This window comes from Stigmatopora argus, chromosome 9, assembly GCF_051989625.1.
Source record: "Stigmatopora argus isolate UIUO_Sarg chromosome 9, RoL_Sarg_1.0, whole genome shotgun sequence".
In the NCBI taxonomy this organism is placed as follows: Eukaryota; Metazoa; Chordata; class Actinopteri; order Syngnathiformes; family Syngnathidae; genus Stigmatopora; species Stigmatopora argus.
This window is the reverse complement of record NC_135395.1, coordinates 15,650,947-15,669,284: the sequence shown is the minus strand read 5'-3', so window position 1 is coordinate 15,669,284 and position 18,338 is coordinate 15,650,947. Positions and strand designations below refer to the sequence as shown.

Genomic DNA, 18,338 nt, shown 5'->3' with positions numbered 1-18,338 from the left:
TATATATAATTTTCTAATTAATGTTGCAGGTTATGGGTAGAAAATGCTTGAGTATTTTTAGTCAGCTGAATAGTCAATTCATTTCACATTAAACCCAAGGGTCATAAACCATGGCTGAAACTTTAAAAGGCTCATAAACTACAATTGGAATGCTTATTTGACCAATCAGACCACTTGGGTGGAAGTACCCATTTTATAATCACACTTAGCTGCAATAACTTATGGCATGGATGGTTCCCAACTAAAAAGGGGTTTAGTCAGTGGAAAGAACAGATTATGCATGCACATAGACGTGCCATGTAGTCAAATGCACTGGTCTTTGTGCATTACTTGTTAATTGCCTGGAGAATATTATTGCCAAGATACTCACCTGAAAATGTAGAGTTTAGTTCACAGTTACAGCTGTGCCAATGTTGAGCTTCCTGAGAGATCATTGTATCTTCTCTGAAATAAAAGCTGTTTTCTGGCCTTGCAGATGAGTTCCTGCTCATTGCATTTGTCAGGTGCCACATCCAATATTAGAATTTACCCGTGTGAGTTTATTTTTCTTCCAAGAGGATAGAAGATTCATATGAGGAGTTTTCCTGACTGTGTGGGAGATGATTGGCACTCCTCTCCATCAGTGTGACGATGACAGGTGATGGAGGTGAAAATGACTTTGGTTTCTATAGTGATGCACTGCTGTGGAGGAACTATGCTGCCTGTCTCATTAGCATGTGTCACACGTGCCTCAAGGCGAGAGTCACATTATATCGGAGTGTGTGCGTTTGTTTGTAGAATAAGTGCGTGCCCAGGTGTGTGTGCGTGGGTGTGTGTGCATATGTGTGTGGTTTATGCCAGTGAAGGATTTGTCATTCATTCAACCTCAATAAAGGAACTCAGCTCACAACAGTTGTTTGACTGTTGCTTTGTTTCTTCTGCAGAGAAGCAACTTAAGCACATAAGGTCAATTTAAAGATGGCATTCCATTTTCTGTACTGCTTATCCTCACATGGGTCATTGGCGGGTGCTGGAGCCTATCCCGGCCGACTATGGGCACCAGGCGGGGGACATCCTAAATTGGTGGTCAGCCAATCGCAGGGCACCGCGAGACGGACAGCCATTCACTTTCACACTCATACCTGAGGGCAATTTAGAGTGTTCAACCAGCCTACCCCGCATGTTTTTGTGATGTGGGAGGAAACCAGAGTACCCGGAGATAACCCACGGAAGCATAGAGAGAACATGCAAACTCCACTCAGGACGTTCCGGACCTGGGATTGAATCTACAATCTCAGAACTGTGAGGCCGACACGCTTAACACTCGGCCCTCGGGCTGCCCTGTTCCAATTAATTATGTGTATATTTATTATTTAAAGTGTGACTGATTATTTTTGTCAGTACATTTTGTTAAACTTCCATTTTTATCAAAAAAAGGGCAATTGCCGGGCCTGGCAAAGGATGGTATTTAATTCTAATATTCATATTTGATCAGGTTTTTCCTGGGATAGTGGAATAGTGTGTTCTTCAGCAAAACACTAGTTGGTAGACAAGTCAACCACCGCATGCTCACTGACCTAAAGACACTAACATCTATATGTTATGATTGGCGCGTATCGCAAAGTTAAACTTTGTCGGAACAAAATCAGTGACAAATAGGAATTTGTATTGTTGTGCAATGATGCACTGGAATTTACTGACATCTGCCTTTGAGAGTAACAGCAGTAACATCACACTGTTATCCGCAGTCCACTAACTGGGTCATTTACAATGTCACATTTTGTGTTCTTCAATCTCGTTCCAAATTGTGTTCTTGTAAACAGTTTGGTGATGAAGCGTTGATGTATGTAAATGTGCATGCAGTGTGTTTTCAACCTGTAATGCAGCATAATGTGCTTAGTGCAACACAGATCAAGTGAGTGTTTGGCCAGTCTCCAGAGAATGATAGCAGCTGGATCAGGCTAATCTAATATAGCGTCTGTGTCTGGGGAGTCATCCATTGCTTATCACATTTTCATTCAATAACAGATTGCTATGCGGGTTGATTGAGTGATGTGGATTATTGTTCTTATGTCTGACTTTTAATGTATTGAATAAATGCATGTCCTAATCTTTTTTTTTTGTGTATGTTGTTGCATAGACACAATGGATGGCTGCTCCAAAGGCTGCAATGGAAATGGAGAGTGCGTTGCTGGCCGTTGTCATTGCTTCACTGGATTCATGGGTCCTAACTGTGCAAAAGGTAATATAAATAAGAAAGAAAGAAAGAATGAAAGAAAAAAATATGAAAATGCTGCACAAGGTTGGACCTTATATGGCAGATAAAAAAATGCAGAGTACATGTACTTGTATGTCCATTCATCTTACTGTTTAAATACAGTTAACCAACTGTCAAAAAGCTAAATTAGAAGTCATGCCCCCTGAATTCCAAGGAGCAAAGGTATAATGAAATCCTGTGTTGAAATCAAATTCTCTTCATGTCACCTTTCAAAAAGCTTTTACAGAAACAGGTGATTTATAATGGATTTTTCTTATTTAGCTTTGCTAAAGGTGAAAATAAAATTTCCAAACATCTTCCAAAACAAAACTAAATTGAATTTAATTTAATTTCATTTCTTATGAAGCTGAAGAATATTCAATTTGCAGTGGTTGTTTAAAACAAACAGTTTAAAGAGTCTGATGATTTGTTTTCAAGGACTTTACACCATATTTCATCAATATGAGGATCTCTGTCACCCTCAAAAGCTTAAAAAAAGCTACTTAGAATTGGCAAAAGGCTGTGAAGTGAAAATAAGTAGAACAGCACCTAATGGGTTCTCATTCTGCCCATGCACCATTTCTACTTCTAGATTAGAGGGAATTACTAATAAAGTTATAGTTATTATTTTATCCTGCTTCAGGATTATTAACATTCTTAGCATGACACTCATTAGACAATATCTACTTCCTTGAATGAGCGTCCAAACTAGGCGTAATCAGTTGGTTAATTAATGCCATGTCAAGTAAAAAAGATAACCTATAACCTAAAAAACAAACTACTATTGTATGAACCCCTAACCCAACATCCATGTATTACTGTATGCATACAATTCTATAATTACTATAATAATTTTACTTGGTGTCTTTTCTTGCTCCTACTTGTGAAAGGTAATCATCCCTTATACTTTCCCCTATCCTTACTTATGATATGCTTCCGTTGTCCTGGCCCATTTTCTTTAAACAGGTGCTATGATATCATGACTTATTTAAACACGTTTATTTATACGTCCTTCTCATCTCTGCTTATTTGGTAGCAATATGATGTTCGTTGTTCCAAACGATATGGCAAGAGTTGTAAAATGTGAAAGGTGCGTTTACTGCCGTTAAGTGCAGCGGGCTATATTTTGCTTCAATGCATCGAATGCCTCGAGTAAGTAAAAATGTGGGTGCACTTGTCCAAAGGGGGCAACCCAAAGCTAGCAAAGGTCAAACTCAAAATACACTTGCCCGGTTAACTTCGAGCTCTGTCATGTTAAGTCTGTATTGTCATGCTTCTCTTTTAGCCACACTGAGGTGATCCTATATGTATACTGGGGGCCGGAGGGTAACTGTCGATGCACACGTAGCTTGCTGCCACACAGCTCTCCATCTCTGTATGGAGAGAGCTCCTCATTCTACAAAAACCCTAATGCTCTTCTTCCTAATCTCTCATTTTCACGATTGTTTTCACGGCCTGTTCAGAGCAAGTGAGGTGATGTCCGGGAGATTTTCTTCAATTCTTGTGTTGCCGTGGTAGCTAGGCTTAGGTGGTGCTTGAGTAAATTGAAACAGCATGAGTGATAAGATAGTATGTGTGTGTGCATGTTTGTGTGTGTGTTGTGTGTCTCTGTCCGAGTATAAGTGTGGGAGAGAAGGAGAAAGACTGTTTGAGGATTTGCTGAAACCGTGCAGTAGCTGAGATAAGAGTGTGTCACCCATCTCACATGGGGTTACTGTGGTCTTCCAGCTAATATACTGCAGTACTATGTGTGCCTTTTCACGTGGCTGTAATCTGTGTTTGTCCCGTTACAGATTCTTGCCCGGTGTTGTGCAGCGGTAACGGCGTGTATGAGAAAGGAAGGTGTTTGTGCCTGACTGGTTGGAAGGGAGCTGAGTGTAATGTAGAGGAAGGTCAGTGTATCGACCCTACATGCTCCAACCATGGCTCCTGCATGCAGGGTGTCTGCATATGCAGCCCAACCTACAAAGGTGTAAACTGTGAGCTAGGTAAGACAGTACACTAAAACATTTACTTAACTAAAGTTGTACTGTGACAGTGATTTTTATGAACAAAAATGTATGTTTGACGTTTAAAAATGAATAAATAGTACAGTATATTTTATGATTAAGTTTTGCTAATTGAAACCAAAATAATACAATATGTTTAACCTTTTCTAAGAATTAGTATATCTCCGATCATAAAAAAAGAAGAAAAAAACAATGACCACTGCTGTGTCCTCCCACTGTTGACTCGTTTTCTTGTTATAATACGAAAATATATATCTTATGTTGAACGAGGGGTTTTAATTTGAGCTGTTTTTTTATTAAACTGTGTGGGTTTTATGGTTATGCTAGAGATTGTTTATCTGATTTCACATTACTCACCTGTCAATTTACATTTACTAAAGATGTAGATAAAAACACTTCTCAATATATAGAATTGTAAAGTGTAATATCATTTGCCGTTTTGCAATGTTCCACTATATAACCATGAATTATAAAAATAACAAACGCTGCATTATTCATATTTTATGCTTAACTATAAGATCTTAGCAGAGAGTTCCAAAACATCCCCAAAACTGTATGTAGCGCTTTGCCTGCAGCGACTGAATCACGTGTTTGACCTTGAACAACAGAGCTGAGCTGAGCTGTGCTGGTGCAGGTTGTGCTGAGCTTTGGCTCGACGCTCAGAGCTGTAATTACACACACTAACACTGACCACTCGCACATGCAGATTTCAACCAGGCCATTTCACCCCTTATCAAAGCCCGGGTTTAAGTGTCCTATGAAATGTAATGTTGTGGAACAGATACAGGAATTGTAGCTAGGGCAGTTAACTCCTGGATGAGATGCAAAGAACACTGCTTTCATACTTAGTGAACTGATGATTATAATTAGACAGGCAACCTAGGATCCTACACGACTCCCTTCACCGCAAACTCAGACTTTTATTTTTGTCCTTTCTATGTTTGCAGTGGACTGTGTAGACCCTCAGTGTGGTGGACATGGCGTGTGTGTCCGTGGGGAATGTGTGTGCTCTCCAGGCTGGGCAGGAGTGAGCTGTAATGACCCGTTGCCAGCCTGTCAGGAACAGTGTTCAGGTCATGGCACCTATCTCCATGAGTCAGATACCTGCACCTGCCAACCCAACTGGACAGGACCCGACTGCTACATTGGTAAAACATGCATTGAGTTTTCCGCCAAAACACAAACATGAGATTGCATATCATACAGGTCTCAGTGGTTTCTTAGCATTAGTGTTCTTGATAGATACAACTTCCCATGAATGCAGGATTTTTAGAAGAATGAGTAACATACTATATTATACTGTATGTTGTTTGTATGTATATTCAGCTGGTATTAAAAGTTTGCATATATACATATGTATATCACTTCGTTGCGGGCAGGCGTGGGCTCGATTCCCGCACGTGGCTGTATGATTGTGAGTGTGAATGCCTATCTGTGTGCCCTAAGGCTGACTGACCAGTAGGGTGTAGTCCGCCTTTCTCCCAAAGTCTTCTTCTTAGGAGGATGTGTGGTATGGAAGATGAATAAATGAATAATTAAGAACATGGTCACTTTTGGATTCTGTCTTCTAATGTTCTTCAAGGCAATGTAAACATAGAAAATTGTGCACTGTATACCATGCATGAAGGGCAACTAAACCAGCACATCTCCTTTTATTTCTTTAATGTTTGAAAAGAAAGTGAATGCAAGAAAGAAAAAAAGAAAAAATTCAATCAAAGCTATTCCAGGAAAATAAATCGGAGCAATTCCTGTTTAGCATTTAAACTTGCTGAATAAATAATTGTACTTCTTTTCTTTCTCTCACTCTCTCTCTCTCTCTCTTTCTTATTCTCTTCATCTCTCTCTCTTTTGCTCTCATTCTTTCTCTCTCTCTCTTGCTCTCATTTTCTCTCTCATCTCATTCTTTCTCTCTCTCTCTTTTGCTCTCCATCGTTCTCTCTCTCTTGCTCTCATTTTCTCTCTCATCTCATTCTTTCTCTCTCTTGCTCATTTTCTCTCTTCATCTCATTCTCTCTCTCTCATTCTCTCACTCTCTCACTCTCTCACTCTCTCACTCTCATTCTCTCATTCTCTATCTCATTCTCTCTATCTCATTCTCTCTCTGTCATTCTTTCTCTGTCATTCTCTCTCTCTCATTCTCTCGTCTGTCTCTCTCTCATTCTCTCGTCTGTCTCTCTCTCATTCTCTCGTCTGTCTCTCTTGTCTGTCTCTCTCTCATTCTGATTCTCTCTCTCTACCAGCGGTTTGAGATTACCTTAGTTATTGAATACCTTTAACATTTTGCATGCACTTATCACAATGACAGCATATTTAACAATGTCTGAATTATAGTGTAGTTCACATCTCATCCTTGTCCCTATTGCAGTACTATTTGACAGATGGCAAAAATGGCCATTTTAAGACTTTCCACAACATAAAGTTAATGCTGGTCTTGGCAAAGATGATTTATGGGCAATGGGCACTCACTCTTGAGAGTGCGAACGCCTTATTACTGTGATATACCGTAGCCCTTGATAATGACAGACCAAGGCAAAATATCTGTAAATGGTACAAGAAATAATTTTCTCACTACAGTGTTCTTAATGAAAAAGAACCCCACTTACACCCTGTACATTTGAATTACAGCTAAATGTAACTTTAATGGAAAGATGAAAATGCACATTTAATCCACCTTACCCGTCCTCTTCATGCAATGTGAATTTTAATTGAAGTCACTTTTCACTGTGCCTGGGTAAGTAGTCATTGTGAGCCTGTAGCACTTTTCTTCCTTTCCTCATGGATGACATTTTTTTTGCCTTTGCAGAAAGGGAAGTCGAAAATTGTAAAGAAATAAAATGATTGTTGTAAAATTGGATAGAGAAATTCAAACAGAATAGAAGGAAAGGTTTTATTAACATGTCCAGCAAAAAGCTGTATTTTAATCTTTGCTTAGAACACGAGGTGCAAATAGGAATTTTGTGTTGGTTATTATTCTATTCACTCTTCTCCATCACCTAGCCATTATAGGGTAGAAAATTGCGACAATAAGACTAATACTTTCTTTTGAACTGATCGGCCCTCCTCAGTTGGGAATAGAGATTTCTATTTTTTAAACTATATATTCAAAAAGAGCTATTCCTTTTCCTTTTAATTCTTAATCTGCTTCATTTGCTTAGCCTATTCTTTTCTCCACTCACACTAACGTGCTCGTCTCACCCACGCATCTCCACACATCTTGCTGGCAGAGCTGTGCCCAGTGCCGTGTGGCAGTCATGGTGTTTGCTCAGAGGGCCGGTGCCAATGTGAGGAGGGCTGGCATGGCGTGGCGTGTAACCAGAGAGCGTGCCATCCTCGCTGTGAAGAACACGGACAGTGCCACGACGGGACTTGCATCTGCCAACCCGGTTGGGAGGGAGAACACTGCAACATTGGTGAGTGCGTGTGGGAGATTTTAATTATTCGTTGTCATATTGGGTTTGGAAAAGGGTGTCATTGATACCTTTTTTTTCCCTTCACAGTTTCACATGATTTGGACATTGTTGTGAAAGGTAGTTTTTAAAACTATTTTGGAAGCACTTTGAAAGCATAATGAGTGCATAATTGGAAAGACATTTTAATAATATGTTTATACGCATGCGCATGCGTTTCATCTTCAGATGGCTGCCCAGGGTTGTGTAGCGGGCACGGACGCTGTACCCTGGAGCAAAGTGGCTGGCGCTGCATCTGCCAGGCAGGATGGAGTGGGCCTGGGTGCAGTGTTGTCATGGAAACTGACTGCAGTGATGGAACAGACAATGATGGAGGTGACATTCTATCAGCATCTATCATTTTCTATCTCTATTCTGTCTTTGTTACCTTTTTCATTTCTGTCTCCCTTGTACTCCCTTCCATCACTTCTCCTGATTCAATAGCCAAAAAGAATCTACCTCTTTCTTTCTTCTTCCCGGGCTCTGCGTTGTCCCAGTCCCGCTGTGACGCTTTTGGAGTCATGTTGGTCATTCGAGGGAAACTAAACCCATTGTGTTGCATATAATACCATGTACATTTTAATATCACACCACCTCCCAGCATTCATTGCTAAGGCAGCCCTTCAAGGTGATACCTTACCTATAATCATTTAGAATCTTGCATTTTGGCATTCATTCCAAGAAAAAATGCCTAAAAACATTTACAAATTGTTTCCCCTTAAGTCTATTGAAATTAAAAACAATGAAAACACCCAAGCCCCTGCTCAAATAGTCATCAATGGTTTTGTTTCAAAAAGTCCCCTAAATTTCACAAATGAAAGTTTTTAAAATAACCTTCCTGAACAACATTTTCAGTGTAAATTATTTTACAAATAGAACAGCTGGTTCTACATAAGCGCTACATTTCAAGAGCATTAATGCTCACATTTCACACACTGAAGCTTTTGAGTTTTAGGATGTCCCACACAGGGGTCAAAAAAGTACCTAAAAAAGTACTATAAGAATTTGTACATTGATAAAGAAAAAATAAAAATACTGGTGTAAAAATCTATTCAAATTCAGAACATAAAGTAACACATCTAATCGTACGCATTCAGGTACATAATTCAGGACACAACACTTTCATACACTGTATTTGTTTTCATTGATAAAATATTTTATCTTTGTATTTTTTTTTTAATAAACATAGTCCAGAAAGTGTACAATTCTTTTGCGACAAGGTAATTTCCACATGGCAGGAAAACAGTTACAAAGAGTAGATTTGCAAGACACCTATAGAAAAAAACCAACTAATTTAACACAATTTGCTGTATATTCTGTCATTGTCACAGAGCTCACATACACCTTTTATACTTCATTCTTTTTTACCATAACAGTGCTTTTTCCGCTTGTTGTTGTAACCTACCTTTATGTTTGTCTGCATTTAAAAATGAAACTATGAAGATAGAAAGAGATGAAAAGGAGCAATTTCTAGTAATCAGTGTATAAACACAACTATTCAATTTTTCTGCCTAGGTTGGATAGAGATGAGAATAGAACTTGGAAATAAATTCATTACACACAAAATGCAACGTTCTCCCACGCTCAAACATTTACAGTGCATAAATGTTGATACATTCAAATATATAATGTGCGCATTTATGTGTTTGAATTGCCATTTATGCATAGTAATTTACCAACATCGCCCTTTTAATGGCAACTACGCTGCAAATTCAATTAAATATGTTCTTTTAAGCTGGAGTGGTGAATGGTATGGAAATGAATTATTGTACTCGGCAACCTTTGTAGAAGGAGGTTACAATAGAATATTGTTGGCCTTTAGCTTGCTGCTCTGTGGTCAGATGCATTTAAATGTCAGCACTGCTCCCTGCCTTTTCAGAAAGAATCCTTATATAGGAAACACAAATGCCAGCCCGGCTTCTGTCACCTGCTGCTTCGGCTCCTATCAGTAGACTCTTGTTTACACTGGACTTTTATGGCTCCCATTCACGTAATTGCGCTGGCAAAGGCCTGATTTATAGCGTTGATGATGGATTTAATTTGATTTATTCTTGTGATAATACGGATATGTGCAAAGATGATTGTCTGAGATTACATTGTTTGCATTAGGCACCTTAGAATGGGGCCGGAATTTGGGGAAGAATTTTACGGTCTCCTCTTTCTATCTTTTCACCACTAAGATAATGCAATATGCTATCTATTTTTATTGAGCTACCCAGCCTGAGCTACCATCATCATTATCATCAAAACAATACAAAAATACACTGCAATATCAAAACGCAAGTGCTGGTGTTGCGAGAATGGGTATGTGCCGTAATTCTGAAATGCTTAATATTTCTGTCTCTACTAGATGGTCTGATTGACTGCGTGGATCCGGATTGTTGCGAGCAGTTGAGCTGCGGCTCTGACCCTCTATGTCGTGGTTCGGCTGACCCCATGGCTCTGTTGCAGCGGAGCCCCTTGCCCCCAACTGCACCTCCTTCACCCATTAACACGCTCACTCACAGTTTCTATCGCCGCATTCATTTTGTCCTTGGCAAAGCAGCCACACACACACTCCCTGGAGACGTGCCCTTTGATACCAGGTATGTGCTTGTTTACTCTTTGAGAGTCTGGGTTACCATGTGCATGCAAAGTCTATCCCTTATTTGTTGTGCGAGACTGTGTCCTTGAATTATCCATTGTTAAAATATACAAGCAGCAGAAAATGAAGTCAATATCTCGGTATAAAGGTATTAAATTGTCTATGACTTATCAGTGGAAAGTGCCTGTGGGCCAAGGTCTGGCGAATTTAAAGAGGCAATACCATTATAAATTCCTGTATTTTTCCCCCCCATTCCAGTCATATTCATCCGGCAGATCTTTTTAGTTAGCACTAACTAATATTTGCATTTTATGAGCACATAGTGGTTGTTAATTTTTGCAACATGATTCACCTTACAAGTAGTAGTTTGAAATTTAAAAAGGTTTTTATTCAACTGATATTTATTCACCACTACAGAGTGTAAATGTTAAGCTTAACAAGATTCTAAGAAAAACACCTGGTCATAATGTCACTCAAAATAATGATTTTTTTGTTTTGTTTTTGTTTTGTTTTTTTAGTATTCCTTTTAATGAATATACTTGATGTTGATAAGGTTTCAGGCACTTATGATCAAAATTACTTTTTATCAAAAAGTTGTTGTGGACTGTAAATTAATTTGAAGTAGTTTTGAATCATTAAAACATTTTTTAAGGTCCTGTTCTACAGGGCAAGTTGACTTTTTTCCAAATCAAGTATTCCGATGTTTACATCTACATTTTAATTCTAGACTATCTATGCTTTAATATGCTCATTTCACAAAGTCACATTTGCATTAACTGTTTTTGTTTGGTGAACACATCACAACGTGTTCCTCCATCACTTCCAAAAAACACTTAAAGCTGTCATCTTCTTCACTTTTGTGTTTCTGCTTGCGCTAATGGTTTGCGCCGTCCGTCTTTATGTGCCAGTCGTGTTGCTGTGATCCGAGGTAGTGTTACATTGCAAGATGGATCTCCGTTGGTTGGCGTCAACATCACATTCCCCCAGCATCCAGAGTATGGTTACACCATCAGTCGACAAGATGGAAGGTGCAAATTCAACCACACATTCCAATATGGATACAAACGTTTCCCTTTTCTCCAGAAATTTTATTTTGTAACTATCTTTTCTAACACTTTAGTTATGACCTGGTGACTTCAGGCGCAATGTCAGTGACCCTAATGTTCCAGCGCCCACCTTTCTTGCCACAAACACGCACTGTCTGGACCCCAAACAACAACTTCCTTGTTCTTGATATGGTGGTAATGTCCAGGGAAGAATTGAAGCCTCCAAAGTGTGATGTTAGGACTGTTTTGAGTCCTTACCCTCTGGTCCTGCCCTATCCACTACCCAGATACACAGGGACATGTACAGAGAAGGGTCCTGCTGTACCAGAGCTTCAGGTTTTTAATTATTTCTGCCTTGTCACTTGTGCTTTACAAATACATGACTGTCCTGTCTGATAAATGATGATGCGTTTATATTTCTCTATGCAAAGGACAGGTAATCTAGAAAGAAAACATTTTTATATTATTTATACTATTCATATAGCCTTTCCCAACAAGCACAGATGTACAAAAGCAAAGAAAGTACATACTAATGAACCCACAATGCAAAAATCAGCCTAGCAGAAACCTCCCTATTCATTCCTTCATCCTCTTTGATGCTATAAGCAGTTACAGTTGAAAGACAACATTTTAAGTCTGATTCCAGTAGCGAATCAAAGATGTCACGATCACACTGTGCACAGCGTCACTCACATCGGTTAACAAGCTAAGTTTGAAAATAAACACGCTACTGTAGTGTCCTTATGAATAAAATACACATACACCTACAGAAATGGTAGGCCTACAAATGCCAACTCTCCTTTTTTTAGACTACCAGACACAAAATGTTGGAAACAGTTTACGAGGGTCCACATGAGGACCACAAACATAAAATGGTCAGAAGATGATACATGACAAATGAAAGGCGAAAAATGATTTTAAAAATGACAGAAAAGAACAAACTAGCAGCGTAACTTTGAAAATTACTTGTAAAGCAGTACTAACTAAAGGCGACATCAATGTGACGACTAAGTCTTTGAAGAAAAATTCATCTGTAAAACAGACTTTCAGACAATCAGATCTTTTAAATCAAGAAACTTATTCAACGCGCATTTGTTTCCAAGCCAGTTTGTATATTACAATAAATACTAAAACATTCAGATCAAACCTAATGAGACTAAACCCAACAAACAGAATAAATACAGTTTTGTTTTTCTGTTTTGTGGTGCCCATCTAAATTCTATTAATTAGGATTTAACACAGTGATAAAACACCTTTTATTTTCTGTTTCTCCTACAGGCAGTGCAGGAAGAAGTAGCCATCCCAGGAGCTTTCATGAAGCTAAACTATTTGAGTACACGAGCTGCAGGCTACCTCTCATTGCTCCGTATTCTCCTGACACCCCCATCTCCTTCCTCCCCCATCTCCCCTCTGGGCGGTCTCTCTAAGGTGCATGTTCGAGCTTCTGTCCAGGGAAGGTTGTATCAACGCTGGTACCCTGCTGGGCCTGGTCTGGTCCACAAACTGGTCTGGAATAAGACAGATGTTTATGGCCAGGAGGTGTGGGGCCTCACTCATGCAACAGGTAGGTTGGAATAGGCTGATTTTATCTTTGAATTTTTTAATGCCTAGTGCCTAGTGCCTAACTCCTTTAAAGTAGACACCATGTGTATATGTAGAGGGTGTGTATTTACCTGGTGAGCCTTTATTGTATAGGCAAAAAAATCGCAGGACTAAAAACAACAATAGTTTATGGCAATTATACACAGTCAGTGTTTGGGAAGACTACTTTTGTAAAGTTAAACTAATACAGAGTCTATAAATAAGGGCACATGGCAAGGGAAACAAATAAATACTGAGCCCTGAATTAATTGTCACACTTATGAAATCTTTTTTTTTCTTAACATCACGTCAATATCTTATCTTGAACCACAATCTTAGCAGGTTAATTGTTATTTGAAACAAATTGATTTTCTTCAGATTGCATGATAGTCATATCGTTAGTATATCTAATCATCGGGGGAAACATTTGTGGTTAATGAATGATTGCTGATATTGTTTATCTATTTTTATTACTTTTTTAATTTGGGGGGTTATCTTCTTTTGTATTTATGATGGAGAAGAACGATTGCCCCCTGACTTTGTAAAACCTTTAGGACAATGTAAATACATACTTTTTATTAGAAAGAATATCAAAATGATGTACATAATTCTCTTATTTGTTATCTATCTTTGCTATTAAAATAGTACCGTATTTACTCGCATATAAGCCGCATTTGTCAGACAAAAATGATGACTGAATCGATGGTGCGGCTTATATGCGCATAAAAACGACATGCACGAAACTGCAAGGTAAAAACAATGAAATGCCATAACGCAAGACAATGGTTTTAAAACAATCCTTCACATTTGAAAAGGGAATAACAATAATAACACAAATAATAATATTGAGTCAATTAAAAAAAAGCATTGCGCTGCTATGAATACTAAAATGGAAGATACATGTTTGTTGTTGCTTTTCTTTAGAGCACTGGTTAAATGAAACTTCTTTTTGTTAAGATTTTCAATGAATTTCGTTACTTATTTACTTTAAAGGTAATATTTATCGAATATTTCACCACATCCATATTATATGCACTTTTCTATATTGACTAGATCTCAAGATTATCAGCATGCTGTGTGAAACTTTGTTCAATTTTCAGATTTATTACAACTAGGGCATATCAAGCAACATACTTTAACTCTACCTGGGAATTAATCTGGCTCCGGGCAACATACAAATCAAAATCTTGAGGCATTTTGGGATATATACTGTAATTTGTGTGAGCATTGTAATCTGAAAAGGCAAAGAACCCATACTATTTTTTTTTTTTAGTTTTAACAATCCACATAAAATAACCTCGTAGGCTGCTGACTTATAAAGATGTTTTCATATAATAATTTTACTTTTCCTTTGACATTGCCACTGCAGTATACAAAAGATGTGTATATTATACTACTTTGAAACTTTGAGCAGACAAATCAAAAGATTTTCTTTTGCTTCTATTCTTTTTTCACACTTCTCTTTCTGATCCATCACCTTTTGTTCCGTCACATTTTCACTCATTGTATTTACCTTCTTGTCTAAACAGAGATCTCTTTCTTATCTTTGCACTTCTCCTTTTCATTCCTTCTGTGTTGGTTTTCTTCTTTGGTTTGCCCTTTTCTTCTCCGACTTACTTGTTATTTCCTCCATTCTCTCTCATCTCCCCTGTTGCTTTCCTTATGTCTCACTGTCCTCATGTTCTTCTGTCTGTACCCTTGTTCCCCCCTAAACCTTCCCTCTCTAGACTTCCTGATACTTTGTTGGCACAGTGGCCTACACACACATTTTTTATGTCCATGTACACACATCCAATGAGCTTGCCAGAAAGAAAGATCATGCTCTTTTTGCTGGGGTGAATATATGCCTAAGGCTTCAACAGAGGGAAATGAAAGCTTCCGTTCACCTGTGTGCAATAGTTCATGAGTGTGGTATTGTTTTTGAGGAAGTGTGCCTGTGTGTTCTCAAGACAGTCGCAGGTTTGTGTTATGGGAATGCTTCTGTAATGAGGTTCTTAGAATTGTGAAAACATTAACATCTCCAAAAATATGTTTGCTGCTTACCAGGTTTAACAAATGCAATGTATTTGATTTTATAGAAAATATGTAAGTCGCCTTAATTGGAAGAAACTCCAGAGTGACGCAAAATCATTTTAACAGAATGATCTCGTTTTCCTTTTCTTATCATATCCAGCGCTGTCCTTCATTCCTTTTGACTAGCTCGTTAACATTGCCCATATGGCTGATAATGCTTCCCTGTGGTGACAGATTGTTTCCATTGCTTTTATGACAGGGGAGCTTTGAATTTAGATCTTCGAATGGGATCTTGATTGACACCAACTCTCCTGTATTCAATTCCCTTTTGTGAGGGATGTAAAATGGGCTATGTAACGGTTTAGTAGAAATCTATTTTTCACTTAAACCATAAATCAGATGAGCTACGTAAGGACTTGTAAAGCTCTTCATTAGAGCCGATACAAACTTTAAAGGAGCTGAGAGGCTCTCAAACACTTGCCGTCATCGAGTTGTCTGTATGTTACAAGTACAATCAATGACATTTGACAATCTAAATCTCCGTATTCAAAGATTTAAAGGTACTTGAGACTTATGCTAGGTTCTTATATATATATATATATATATATATATATATATATATATATATATATATATATATATATATATTCCAAAAAATCCGTATTTTTTTTGGGGCCACATCATAATAGATGGAGCTTTTTTTTAAAGTGCTTTAAGCTTTAAGTGAATGTTTGACTTGCTCCATACTGTAAATGTGAACACCCCATTTACGGTATGTATTTGACAGTCTCGACAGGTATTTCTGCTGACTATGCACCTCAGTTCCCCTGAGTGCATGTCAATTCACATGCATTTTAGTCAGAAATATGCATCATTGTCTGCAGTCTTTGTCAATCACAGGTTATCCTCTTGCACATTTCTGTCTGAGATGCCGACTTAACTTTTTGACTCCACTTTAAGAAATGTACTTATTGGAACGTTGCGTGTGTGTTTTAATTGGTTTGCATTTACTGGTTTCAATTTTAAGTGCCACTTTATTCCTTCCTTCCATTTAAAGATCCCACGGTGTTTAAAAGTGACTGTTGTTAAAATTAAATATTGCATTACTTTAGTCTCCTATGTACCCCTGACAAAAACCTCATTAATTCTGTACTTCTTCGGTATGATCATAGTCACATTAAGAACTGAGTATGGAAAAAAGGTTTTTCCTTCATTCTTTTTCTTTTCTTATTTTAAAAGTCTCTTTAGCCTGCTCACATTCATCTAACTCAAACAAACCAGAAACATTTTACTGTTATTGTATGGATGATTAACACGTGTAAATAAAGTGTAATTTTTATCTGCTACACCATTTGCATAATATAATTTATATGTGAAGACAGATTGTAGAAAGAGTGTTCCCTACTGCAAAGGCTAATATTCCGTGAAACTGTAGCGGTATGCTCAGTGTATCAATAGAACTAAGATGCCAGGCACCAAATTCTAGAGCTCTTCCATAGAACAGCGACTCCTTTTTTATTACACTGCTACTTCATACTGATCTCTGCAGACACATCCACTGACGAGGTTTTGCTGGACAGATCTTTCATCTCGCTCAATCCAACATGCAATATAGCTTTGATAGAGATTAAATTCAACATCAACGATGCTGATGCTCCAGGCACACCGCTACTGAAATGAAGTTGAGATGTTTTCAAGGGGTTGAACCCAGGCATCCTGACCGCGGCGACTGACGATTCCGTCGTTATGCAATGTGCCCTGTTTTAGTGCACTTGACAGCAACATGCAATACTGAAAAAGCAAACCCTTGAGAAATAATGTGTTGAAATGTTTATGACGACTAAGATTTGAAAAAAAAACTGCTGCATAATAAAGTAACAACTTTAGGTCATATAATCATGTGAACCAAAATAGAACAAATGTATGATACACACATCTATGAAAGATGTACTGTACATGTTTTAAACTAAACTTCTCTTTTCAAACAGATCACTTTAACATGTACTCCACAGTAGGCTGTTATAATAGCCTAACTATTGACGTTCGATATGTAAAGAATGCACTAACCGTTTAGACATTTTTTGAGCAGTCTTAATTTTGTTCATTTCCGCAACGTAATACTGTGTTTATAATAAATCCTTCCATGTCCTTATGTTTGTGTTTTAGTTTCCGTTGGCTATGAATATGAATCATGTCCTGGGGTTATACAGTGGGAGAAGAGGACAGCTCTCATGCAGGGTTTTGAACTGGTGCCTTCTAACCTCGGAGGTTGGTCCTTGGACAAACATCATTCTCTCAATATCCGTAGTGGTGAGTATGTCCTAAATACATATCGAGTCAAACATGAAATTCCTAGGACTCAATTTATATTTTAGAGCTGCTGTATACTATACCAAAATTCCTGATATCAAATTTTTAAACCAAACCAATGCAGGATATTAAAAGTTATTGATTATGAATACAATTTTTTTATCCATGACAAAAAGAAACGCACAATTGTTGCTAGATATATACTTTGTGTTTTTCAAACTATTATTTAGCCTTTAATATCCAAACATGACCTAAGCAGCCGAAGTAAGACTAACATTACTTTACATTTTTTAATGGAATACATCATTTTAAATCTCAGTAGAGGTAGATGACTTTAATCTATGGTTTTTGTAAAGTGTTGTGATTGTAAAATCAGTTTTATCATTCCACTGTGCCAGCTCTGGTTGTCAGCAAATGAGCTGTGAAAAAAAAATGTGTATTCATGCCATTGTCTGACAATAGAAACAGTAAAATGCAAATGCAACCAACTGTGTAATGATTTTGGCTACATATAAACACACGAGTAGTAATTAAAGAGAGCAGGGGCTGTGTAAACTTTAAATGCTGCTTCAGCTCTACATCAGCCTGTGCTAACAGCGGGACGGTGGACTATGGTGTCCAAGATACTGTTTCTGGCAGCTATTAAGGGCCAAAATCATGTTACTGTTGTTGTTGTTGTTTTTTAAATTCTATCAACTAGTATGTGTGTTGTCCTTTTGTATCCTTCTTCAACCATAAAATCCTGATTTGTTAGGCAATCTGTTTAAACCCGTACAGAATTGGTCATAAATCTGACAACCTGTTTGACTGAAAGAATAACTAACCTGGGTGCTTCATTTATTATTTAGATGCGAATGCTGAGCTGCTTTGATTCATTATAGCATTATGTATTATAGGTTAATGCCTTATCCAGGGACTATTATAATGATAGAACTAAGTGAACCCCCACATACGCACTTTGATATTTGTCAATTTTATTTGTAAATTTAGGGTAAACATATTATTATTTTCATTGAAAAAACTACGTAGTATTCACTTTTTTAAAATTTAATTCTTACTTGGAATTGATGTCTACAGTTTTCAATGGCAGGCAAAGATAAAACACAAAATAAC

General features: G+C 37.8%; 1 protein-coding gene across 1 annotated transcript in view; it reads left to right on the top strand.

Moving 5' to 3' along the window:
• The window catches only part of LOC144082296 (teneurin-1-like), a 138,291-nt gene that overhangs the window by 76,536 nt on the left and 43,417 nt on the right, over nucleotides 1-18,338 (top strand). The window contains exons 9-19 of the mRNA XM_077609342.1: nucleotides 2,120-2,221; nucleotides 4,030-4,224; nucleotides 5,193-5,393; nucleotides 7,470-7,655; nucleotides 7,743-7,772; nucleotides 7,881-8,027; nucleotides 10,042-10,276; nucleotides 11,184-11,303; nucleotides 11,396-11,657; nucleotides 12,600-12,885; nucleotides 17,082-17,225. Of these exons, the coding sequence (XP_077465468.1) occupies nucleotides 2,120-2,221; nucleotides 4,030-4,224; nucleotides 5,193-5,393; nucleotides 7,470-7,655; nucleotides 7,743-7,772; nucleotides 7,881-8,027; nucleotides 10,042-10,276; nucleotides 11,184-11,303; nucleotides 11,396-11,657; nucleotides 12,600-12,885; nucleotides 17,082-17,225 (1,908 nt within the window). The remainder of the gene's footprint in view (nucleotides 1-2,119; nucleotides 2,222-4,029; nucleotides 4,225-5,192; nucleotides 5,394-7,469; nucleotides 7,656-7,742; nucleotides 7,773-7,880; nucleotides 8,028-10,041; nucleotides 10,277-11,183; nucleotides 11,304-11,395; nucleotides 11,658-12,599; nucleotides 12,886-17,081; nucleotides 17,226-18,338) is intronic.